The 10986-nt window shown below is 36.1% G+C and overlaps 1 protein-coding gene across 1 annotated transcript; it reads left to right on the top strand.

Moving 5' to 3' along the window:
- Positions 1 to 253: 253 nt before the first annotated feature.
- On the top strand, positions 254 to 7528 carry LOC125650176 (carbohydrate sulfotransferase 9-like). The gene is made up of 2 exons (XM_048878210.2): positions 254 to 453; positions 6262 to 7528. Exons 1-2 carry the CDS (start codon positions 366 to 368, stop codon positions 7437 to 7439), a joined length of 1266 nt encoding a protein of 421 aa, XP_048734167.2. The 5' UTR covers positions 254 to 365; the 3' UTR covers positions 7440 to 7528.
- The last annotated feature ends 3458 nt before the right edge of the window (positions 7529 to 10986 follow it).

Raw genomic sequence — 10986 nt, 5'->3', positions numbered from 1 at the left:
AATGAAATCAATCATAATTCTGAAGACGAAAAAACCAATATGCCAATTGTTTCATTAGTTGTGCAATCTGTTTTGGTGTGTATTAGTACATACAAATATGAAGGGAAAAGAAAATGATTTATTCAATAAACTGATCAATATATTTTCAATAAAATCAATCACATTGGTAGTTACAATTATTTTAAAATACCTATTTACAAACCAACAGAAACATATCATCTATCTGAGGCCAGACCAACTTTTGAGGCCAGGCCAAAATTTGGGATGGAGCATAATTAGAGGTCAGGCCAGGTTTTATAGCATGCCTTCCTTTTGCCACTGGCATACCTATTTTCTTCCACGTTGACTCGTCGTATTTTAAAACAATGAGAATCACTTCTTCAAAGCTTCGTTGTGGTGCAATAATTTGCTGTGGCAGCTGTTTCATATTGTTGTGTAGATCAGCTCTTTTTGGTAAGAAAAATTGATTTATATGATTATCAAAATTACACGAAACGATTGTGTAGAGTGAATTTATAGTGACAAGGTCAACGGTTCACCTAAAGTACTGGTAAATTTTGTGGTTGCGTTTTAGGTTACAAATCATTTCTGATTTATGTAAAACTTATACGGTACCAATTTTAATTAGTAAACGCTAAACGACTAAGACCTTCACATGATACATTGATTTAATCTGTATAGATCTGCATTGATTGGCTGCGTTCAAGATCGTAGCGGCTGGCCTAGGGGCTCAAAGTTTTACATACAAATATATAGGAAAAATCTTCTTCTCAAGAACCACTGAGTCAGAAAAGCTGAGGTTTATATGAAAGCTTCCTGATATAGTGCAGATTCTATATTGTTAAAATCATGGCCCCCGGGGCTCGGATGGGGCCAAAATAGGGGATCAAAGTTTTACATACAAATATATAGGATTTTTTTTTTTTTTTTTAAATCTTCTTCTCAAGAACCACTGAGCCAGAAAAGCTGAGATTTATATGAAAGCTTCCTGATATAGTGAAGATTCTAAATTGTTAAAATCATGGCCCCGGGGGTCGGATGGGGCCACAATAAGGGGATCAAAGTTTTACATACAAATATATAGGAAACATATTTAAAAATCTTCTTCTCAAGAACCACTGAGCCAGAAAAGCTGAGATTTATATGAAAGCTTTCTGATATAGTGCAGATTCTAAATTGTTAAAATCATGGCCCCCGGGGGTCGGATGGGGCCACAATAAGGGGATCAAAGTTTTACATACAAATATATAGGAAACATATTTAAAAATCTTCTTCTCAAGAACCACTGAGCCAGAAAAGCTGAGATTTATATGAAAGCTTCCTGATATAGTGCAAATTCAAGTTTGTTAAAATGATGGCCCCCGGGGGTCGGATGGGGCCACAAGGGGGTCAAAGCTTTACATATAAATATATAGGGAAAATATTTAAAAATCTTCTTCTCAAGAACCACTGAGCCAGAAAAGCTGAGATTTATATGAAAGCTTTCTGATATAGTGCAGATTCAGGTTTGTCAAAATCATGGTCCCCGGGGGTCGGATGTGGCCACAATAGGGGATCACAGTTTTACATACAAATATATAGGGACAATCTTTAAAAATCTTCTTAAGAACCACTGAGCCAGAAAAGCTGATATTTACATGAAAGCTTTCTGACATAGTGCATCAAAATTGGTACCGTATAAGTTTTACATATTCAAGTTTGTTCAAATCATGGCCCCTGGGGGTAGGATGGGGCCACAAGGGGGGGGGGGGTCAAAGTTTTACAAATATATAGGAAAAATCTTCTTCTCAAGAACCATTGGGCCAAAGAAGTTCACATTTACATGAAAGCTTTCTGACATAGTGTAGAGTCAAGTTTGCAAAAACCATGGCCTCCAGGAGTAGGTTGGGGCCATAATAGGGACTACGGTTTTACATGCAAATATATATGGAAAGTCTTCTGATATGGACCAAGGTGAGCGATGTGGCCCATGGGCCTCTTGTTTAATTTCGATGCTAAAAGACAACAAAACGATATTTAGCGGCTTTTTGTCCCAAAATAAGAAAACGATGACAAAATAATATTAACTACTTTTCGCCTTAAATTAACGAAAAGACAACGCATGGTAAAATGGCACAAATCAGCCACCATATACCTAGCCCCTAAGCTAGTCGCTACGATCTTGAACACAGCCCTGGACAATTCAAATTTTTTTTAAGATGTTCGTTTATACAAATAAAGGGTTATGGCCCCTTCAAAGGGTAGATAATCACAAAAATGCAAAAATAGGTTGGGGTCATATAAAAATCTTCTTCTAAAGAAACACTTAGCCAGAAGAGCTGAAATTTATATGAAAGCTTCCTGACAAAGTGCAGATTTAAGTTTATTAAAATCATGGCCCCCGGGGTAGGATGGGACCACCATAGGGTATCAAAGTTTTACATACAAATATATAGGGAAAATCTTTGAAAATCTTCTTTTCAAGAACCACTTGGCTAGGAAAGTACAAATTTATATGAAAGCTTCCTGACATCGTGCATATTCAAGTGGTTTTTTTTAAAAAACAATTATGCCCCGGAGTAGGATGGGGCCACAATAGGGGATCAAAGTATTACATACAAATATATAGGGAAAATCTTCTTCTCAAGAACCACTGCGCTAGGAATGTACAAATATACATGAAAGCTTCCTGACATAGTGCAGATTCAAGTTTTTTAAAATCATGGCCCCGGGGTAGGATGGGGCCACCATAGGGGATCAAAGTTTTACATACTAATGTATAGGGAAAATCTTATCAAGAACCACTGGGCCAGAAAAGTTTACATTTACATGAAAGCTTCCTGACATAGTGCAGATTCAAGTTTGTTAAAATCATGGCCCCCGGGGGTAGGATGGGGCCCTCAAGAGGGGATCAAAGTTTTAAATACAAATATATAAAAAAAATGTTCTCAAGAACCATTCAGCAAAAGAAGTTTACATTTACATGAAAGCTTTCTGACATAGTGCAGATTCAAGTTTGTTAAAATTATAGCTCAAGGCGGTAGGTTGGGGCCACAATAGGGATCAAAATTTTACATGCGAATATATAGGGGAAATCTTTGAATATGGCCAAGTTGACTCAGGTGAGTGATGCGGCCCATGGGTTTTGTTTGTTTTACGTCCCTTTTTGCTCCCCGAAAATTACGGGGGAGCATATAGTCGCTGTCGTGTCCATCCGTCCGAGCTCTTATCTCTTATCAGAAATTGATCACAAATGATTCTTGAGACAAGGATTTTGTGGACCAAGGTATCTCAAGGTCATTTTGGAAAGGCCAAGGTCACTAAGAACATAAACTATTCTTTCTTCAACAGTTTTTTTTTATATAAAAGTCCCCATCTCTTAAACTCCTCATCAGAAATTCATAATAATTAATCGCAAATATTCCTTGGGGCAGGGGACTCTTTGGCCAAGGTTATTTTGGAAAGGTCAAGGTCCTTACATAAGAAAAATGTTCCTTTGTCAACAGTTTTTGAACAGGTATTGATACAATGTAATATATCATACAAATAAGTAACAGGTAAATAGGTTTTAGACAAAAGTCACTCAATGCCATTTGTAAAAGTCAAGGTCACTCAGAACATATTCCTTGTCTATGAAAATACCGGTGGGGATCCGGGTTAGAAAAGGTCCCTTGCTTATCGTAAGAAGCGACTAAATGATCCCTCCCTGCTCAAAGGCCGTAAGCGCCGAGCATAGGCCTAAATTTTGCAGCACTTCACCGGCAACTCTATACAAGTAGAAAATTCTCGAGTGGGATGTTCAACAATATACAACCAACCAACTTTCATTTCAACAGTTATTGATCTTTTGGACCAAGGTCTCTCAAGATCATTTTGGAAAGGTCAGAGTCACTCAGTACAATTATACCTTATATGAGGTAAATTCCTTATTTCGATAGTTTTTGAACAGGTTTTGATCATATATCGCACAAATAAGTAATAGGCAAATAACTTTCAGACAAAGGTCACTCAAAGTTATTTTGTAAAGGTCAAGGTCACTCAACATATGCCTTATCTATATAAGAAAAACTTCATTTCAACAATAGTTCAACAGTTATTGATCATTGTTTTGATTTGATTTGAACATATTTTATTGTTTAGATATACAAAGGGATTAGTTACAAGTTCTAGCAATTTAGAAAACCTCTCCCGATTGTGTCATTCGTCAGATGAAGTAGTTCATTGGTTAAGTGAAGTTCGGGAGCGTCCATTAGTTTTACTGATATTCCTGTTCATCGTATTAAAAGACGTCACCAGCTGTGTATAAAGTATACCACATAATATATTCTGACATATTTGTGGCGAAGAGGGCTGTAGCAGTGAGGGTTCGTTACCAATATTTACCCGGATCTCCATCTTTTAGGTCATACCCGAATGACCCGTGATTCTCACTTCTAAATGCCGAGAAGTTAGCCAAGAAGCAATCACTATCTATTTTAACGTCTTAGGTTTATGACACGAGCAGGACTTGATTTCACGACCTCCCCTTAGGAAGCGAACGCGGTAACCACTGAGCTACTGGGACCAGTCCTATCTGTAGGGTGTAACCAGTGAGCTACTGGGACCAGTCCTATCTGTAGGGTATAACTAGTGAGCTACGGCGACCAGTTCTATCTGTAGGGTTTAACCATTGAGCTACTGAGACCAGTCCTATCTGTAGGGTGTAACCACTGAGCTACTGGGACCAGTCCTATATGTAGGCTGTAACCACTGAGCTACTGGGACCAGTCCTATATGTAGGCTGTAACCACTGAACTACTGGGACCAGTCCTATCTGTAGGCTGTAACCACTGAGCTACTGCGACCAGTCCTATATGTAGGGTGTAACCACTGAACTACTGGGACCAGTCCTATCTGTAGGGTGTAACCAGTAAGCTACTGCGACTAGTCCTATCTATAGGATATAACTACTGAGGTTCTGGGATCAATCCTATATGTAGGATGTAACCATTAAGCTACTGCTACCAGTCCTATCTGTAGAGTGTAACCATCGAGCTACTGCGATCAGTCCTATCTGTAGGATGTAACCATTAGGCTACTGGGACTAGTCCTATCTGTAGGATGTAACCATTAGGCTACTGAGACCAGTCCTATCTGTTGGGTGGAATCACATAATGTAAAATACCTCCTGTATTACCTGTCCTTTTGATTTGTCCGGTTCCAGATTCATTCTTAAAGAATGAAATATTATTGATGAAATATCATTGATTAGTTGATCTGAAAAATTACCCCAGCTTTCATTTCAAATATGTGGTGATTGTTTTCTTGTATAAAATTATTAAAATCATTTTCAATTTGAAATACGTTATTTATTACAATGATAGACAATATTAAACATGCATTTGATGACAATTAAAATAAATGGCCTCTTCTTTGATTAGCAGCACACACTGCTTCATTAACTCGACACATTTCACTTGTACATTCATTACAGCTGCACAATCTTTCAGAGCGCAATCTGTTCTGATACGGGTTTTTAAATTGTACATGTGTTTCTGTGGAATTAATGGTTTCATTTCTGCGGTATTGAATTGAATGTACTTTTAAAACTATCTCCAAAATTAATGGAATACGTACTTAATTTGGGATTGAAGTTATTATTGATTCCAGCCTTCGATTTGTATAATCTCTAGGGGAAAAATCAAGCGTATTAGCATAAAAAGATGTAATAAACATTTGAATATCAATGTGCACTCCCTTTATTTTGAGTTCGTGCTATTTCATTTATTATATTGATTCATGAAATATAAAAAGGGCGTGTAGTGTTTTCTGGATTCAAGACTATTTTTGCGGATTCACAAATGTAGTAAATTACAGAATTAGTCTTGATGTGATAAGGGGAATTGAGTCCAGACAAGTGAAAACTACAAACATATATACTTGTGTGTCTACACTGTACGCCTTTTAAAATCGTTACATGTATCTTTCTGTCTAAGATTGTTTCTACTGACTCATTTTGCTCACTATAACAATAAAAATATCTTAATTAAAGTATGACTTCACAATTAAGATATTCGTCCTGAAGGAATGTACAAAATGCATATCATCAGTGTGGTCCGATGTAAAAAGAAATAAGGTATAAAATGATTTCTTTCAAATTCTGCGGCCCATCTTTGACGTTTGCGTCAAGTTGCTTTCTGATACATGTATGATTTTCATTCAAACACGAGATGTATATAATGATGCAGTGACATTTTTGTTGTTGTTTTTTTTTAAAAGTGTAAATCATTAACAATTTTCCAGATGCAAAAGTATGGACATCGTGGAGCATTCTCAAAGAAAGATTTTCTGAGGGAAACTTAAAACAAACCCAGATCTCCCACGCAGAGCTTCGAGAGATATTAATGTTGAAAAGAGTTCGTCATTTACAGTCATCGTGCAAAAGGGCAGACATCGGAGCATATAGATTTAACTTTAAGCAGGTGTCTGAGATATTTTATGTGGATACAAAATCCAATTTATCCTATTGTAAAGTACCAAAAGCTGGAAGTTCGTTTATGACCGACATTTTTCTTGTCCTGAATAACGACAGGCATAACATCACTAAATACGCCGATAAAAATTCAGAATTAGTTGATCAAATGTTTGAATTAAGTCGGAGTCAAGTTCATACGATTGGAAATAAAAAACTTCACACAACTTCGCTGATTACTGACGAACAACAATCAAAGACAATGACTTTAATAATCTCAAGAGATCCATATTCCAGACTCTTCTCGGCATATGTGGATAAGTTTTACCTCCTTGGACATGTCAAATCTGCTCGCGAAATCTCGCAGAGACGTTTATCATGTGGGTATAATGTGACCTTCCAGGAATTTTTGGATTACGTCATTAGCAAAGCGTACGGTGGATATCAGATCGACAGACATTGGGCACCAGTTTATTTACTGTGTCACGCGTGTGACGTCAGGTATGACGTCGTGGCTACAACACAAACGTTGTCTGCTGATGTGGAACATATATTGGATTATATTAATGTGACAGACTCTACGAAGAACAATTTGATCAAATTAACCCACAATAAATACGACAACAAAACCGTGATCAGTCTAATCGACACATATATAAAACTCTGGGAAAAGAATAAAAAGGTTTGTCCAGAATTCAGGGAATACCTGCCAAAGATCTGGAAATCGTTGCAAATTCAGGGAAAATTGAAATCTGAAATATCTTTTCCTACACTGGAGTTCTCAAGACTTATTAAAAAAGAAGCAAATATTAGTCACTTTACAAACGTATTTCTTCACTATGTGTCAAAATACAAAGTGAGTTCCGAAGAAAGGACATTTCAGAGAAGGAAAGCACTGGTAGACGCTTTCAGAACTGTGAAGAAGACCACAATACGTAAAATACAGGAGTTGTACAAATTGGACTTTTTATTGTTTGAGTACGACACGTCACCGCCTAATACGATATGAGAGAGAGAGAGAGAGAGAGAGAGAGCTACATGTATATTGGACAAGTACACTTGCAACATACAGTGCAATACATGTATGAAATAATTTAATGATTGATTGATTGATTGTATTTTTCTTAACGTCTCTCTCCCTCTCTCTCTTTCGAGAGAATTTTTCACTCATATGGAGACGTCACCAAGACCGATGGAAGGCTTCAAATTTAGGCCTATGCTCGGCGCTTACGGCTTTTGAGCAGTGAGGGTTCTTTAGCGTACCACACCTACTGCGACACGGGACATCCGTTCTTACGATCATCTCCGATGAAATGCTTCAAATTTAGGCCTATGCTTGGCGCTTACGGCCTTTGAGCAGTGAGGGTTCTTTAGCGTACCACACCTACTGCGACACGGGACATCCGTTCTTAAGATCATCTCCGAGGACCTGTGACATTCACACCTGATGCCGAGCGTTTGGCGTTACTACCTGTTTTAACGACTTAAGTCGGGATTCGAACGCTCTAACCTCTAGGCCACCGTGGCGGTGCGGTAAATTCAAATACTAGTCATAACATCTTACATGTAGGTTGCCAATATTCATAGTAAAAAAAAGCTACTATTTTGAATAACATACTTTCATTTCAAATCTGAAGCATTTTCTAACACGTGATTAATTCTGATACTTTTTATACACCGTAAATTTAGCAAATTTGGGTCAAATAACACGAGATATTTTCTATGCTATTTTTGGGAGTTGATTTTATCCTAGTGGTGTGGACCTGAGCACTACTTTACAAACAGATGTAATGTTCAGCGCTTGCAGCAAATAGTTCGTTAACCGTTTATGTATTACATGTTTAAATGCATAGTTTCTGTAAAATTTACTTTTCCACCGTCCGTCAATTGAGTATGTACATTGAAAAACGACCAAAATATAACTAGAAATACAATCTAATGTCAACAGCGATATTTCACATCATTCAAAAATTCCAACACACAGACAGAATATCACCGATCGTAATATACAGTTCAGGTAAAAAACACGGGCCCTGCGGACTGAAAAAGAGCCTAGAAAAAAGTCGATGTCTTTGAAATTGCGGTTTCTGCGTATTCTATAGCATTTGCATGGACCTTTCAAATCCAAAGATACATACATGCATACTCGTGTCCACAATCGGGAAAATAAACGATCGGCAATGATAGTAGCGTCAGCTGATTTGTGTTAGCGTCAAATTGAAGCGAACCCAAAATATCGCGAATCGTCACATTTAATGCTGAATTAAATTAAATATTGATGAAAAACCCAAATATTTTGTTGTTTTCAAGAAAATTTGTCATAAGTTTGAAAATCAGACCACACGCCATCGAATTTCAGGGTTTTTGAATACACTTTTTATACACATTTCCCCGTGGGCCGCGACCAAATTCTTAGGCAGCAAGCGTCAACTGATTGACAGATAGAGCACGTGTACCTCGTGTGTAACAATAGAAATTAGAAAATCGGTGCATGTAATGAATAAAATGTCAATTTAGTTTTCCTTTGTTAAATAGAGATTAAATTATTTTATTGCCATTTAGATTTATAATCATGGTGAAAAAACTTTCCATTTTAAAAATATACATATTTTCCCGTGGGCCTCGACCAAGTTCTTCAATGATTTTATTGCCTTTAAGAGTCATAATGGTGAACCAGCTTTCCATAATATCTTATTAATTAATTTCAATTACGACAATTAGACTTTTACATTACTAATTGTGTAGAATCAATCACACTTATATTCTATATGCACTTCTCTGCCGATTCACGTAATCTTCATTATTTATACACAAAGTTGAACCCATTCTTTTCTTTTAAGTTAAAATCGCTCAATAAAAAAGAGGGAGTGAAAAAAAAAATGAATTTCTTAATATTCTGTTCATCATGTTGAATGATATGAACAAGTTTTATAGCTGTATGTATCATTAACTGAAAGTTTTGTTTTACTATAAAGTCATTTATCTTAAAATACAAATTGGATTCTTTCTACGAATTAAATAGATGAAAATATATTGTCGCAGTCAACAATCTATCCCAAGACGAGGTCCTTCATACAAATACCATCAACAATTAGCCTCACGGAAAACGGTACGAGAATATCGTTAAATCATACAAATGGACGAAGACCAAGTAAAGGCGTTAAAACCTGGCCAAAGAGACCATGATTTCATTATAAGTGGGCAAGTCGGTTGTGGGGAAACATAAAATGATTAAAACCTTCACAGCGTTTCACGGTTTGGTTTGTAATTTTTCTCGGAAATCCGAAAGAACCATGAAAGCACAACTGACACAAGTACTGACCTTTATATATATATATATAATCCAAATAGAAAGAGTTGATATCACACAGTCAAAATAATTCAATAAAAAAGCAGGAAAATATGCAGTTCCAAAATATATTTAAATCACTAGCGCTTTCTGGATTTTAACATCCATCCTCAGGTGAATACAAAAATTGAAAATATTTTCAATTTTTGTATTCACCTGAGGATGGATGTTAAAATCCAGAAAGCTCTAATGATTTAAATATATTTTGGAACTGCATATTTTCCTGCTTTTTTATTGAATTATATATATATATATATATATATATATATATATATATATATATATATGCCGTGGGCTGCGACCATGTTCTTCAATGATTTTATTGCCTTTAAGAGTCATAATGGTGAAATAACTTTCCATAATATTTGATTAATTAATTTTCAATTAGACTTTTACATGACTAATTGTGTAGAATCAATCACACACACTTATATTCTATATGCACTTCTCTGTCGATTCACGTAATCTTCATATATATATATATCTGTGTGTGTGTGTGTGTGTGTGTTCTTAAAATGTCGGATCTAAGAAGATACAAGCCAGTAAAGAAATTTATAAAAGCACTGAAAGAAATGAACGTGATCGAAAATAGTCCTAAGCCACGTGATTAAAATATAGATAACAATCATTCAGAAGTATTAATACTGTCAGAGTTCACACTGCTGAACTGCACACATCTATAATTAAATATGAAATACTGATTGCAGACAAGATTTAAATTAACAACATGATATATACAATAGAATAACCCAACTGCTTCACAAATTTAAGGACAGTGCCAGGTTGAGAGACAGTGGATAATGATAATGTGTAAATACATATACAATTGTAATCAAATCAGTATAATTATAGTTTAATGAGTACAGTATGTAAGTGTAAAACACATGTACTTGTACATACAGGATCCAGTTGTTCTGAATGCTTTATGCCTATGTATTGTTGACTTGATTACCGTTCAGAGGGCACCGAAGGACAGTGCCTGTTAACAGTCTGGTAATAAATTATTGTACCAGACTGTTTATGTGATGAGAATATAATTTTTATTATCCCCCGCCATGACCAGATGAATACAATGTATAGGGGCATATATACTTGTGTTTGTCATGCCCGTGTTCTGTCCTACCGTCACTCTGTCTGTGTTAAGGTATTCCATGTATAATGAAAGGATAATGACCAATTTTGAAGGATTTAGATCAACATAAAAGTT

Source organism: Ostrea edulis, chromosome 5 (assembly GCF_947568905.1).
Source record: "Ostrea edulis chromosome 5, xbOstEdul1.1, whole genome shotgun sequence".
Lineage (NCBI taxonomy): Eukaryota > Metazoa > Mollusca > Bivalvia > Ostreida > Ostreidae > Ostrea > Ostrea edulis.
The sequence above is the reverse complement of the archived record's forward strand: the minus strand, read 5'-3'. Positions and strand labels throughout refer to the sequence as shown.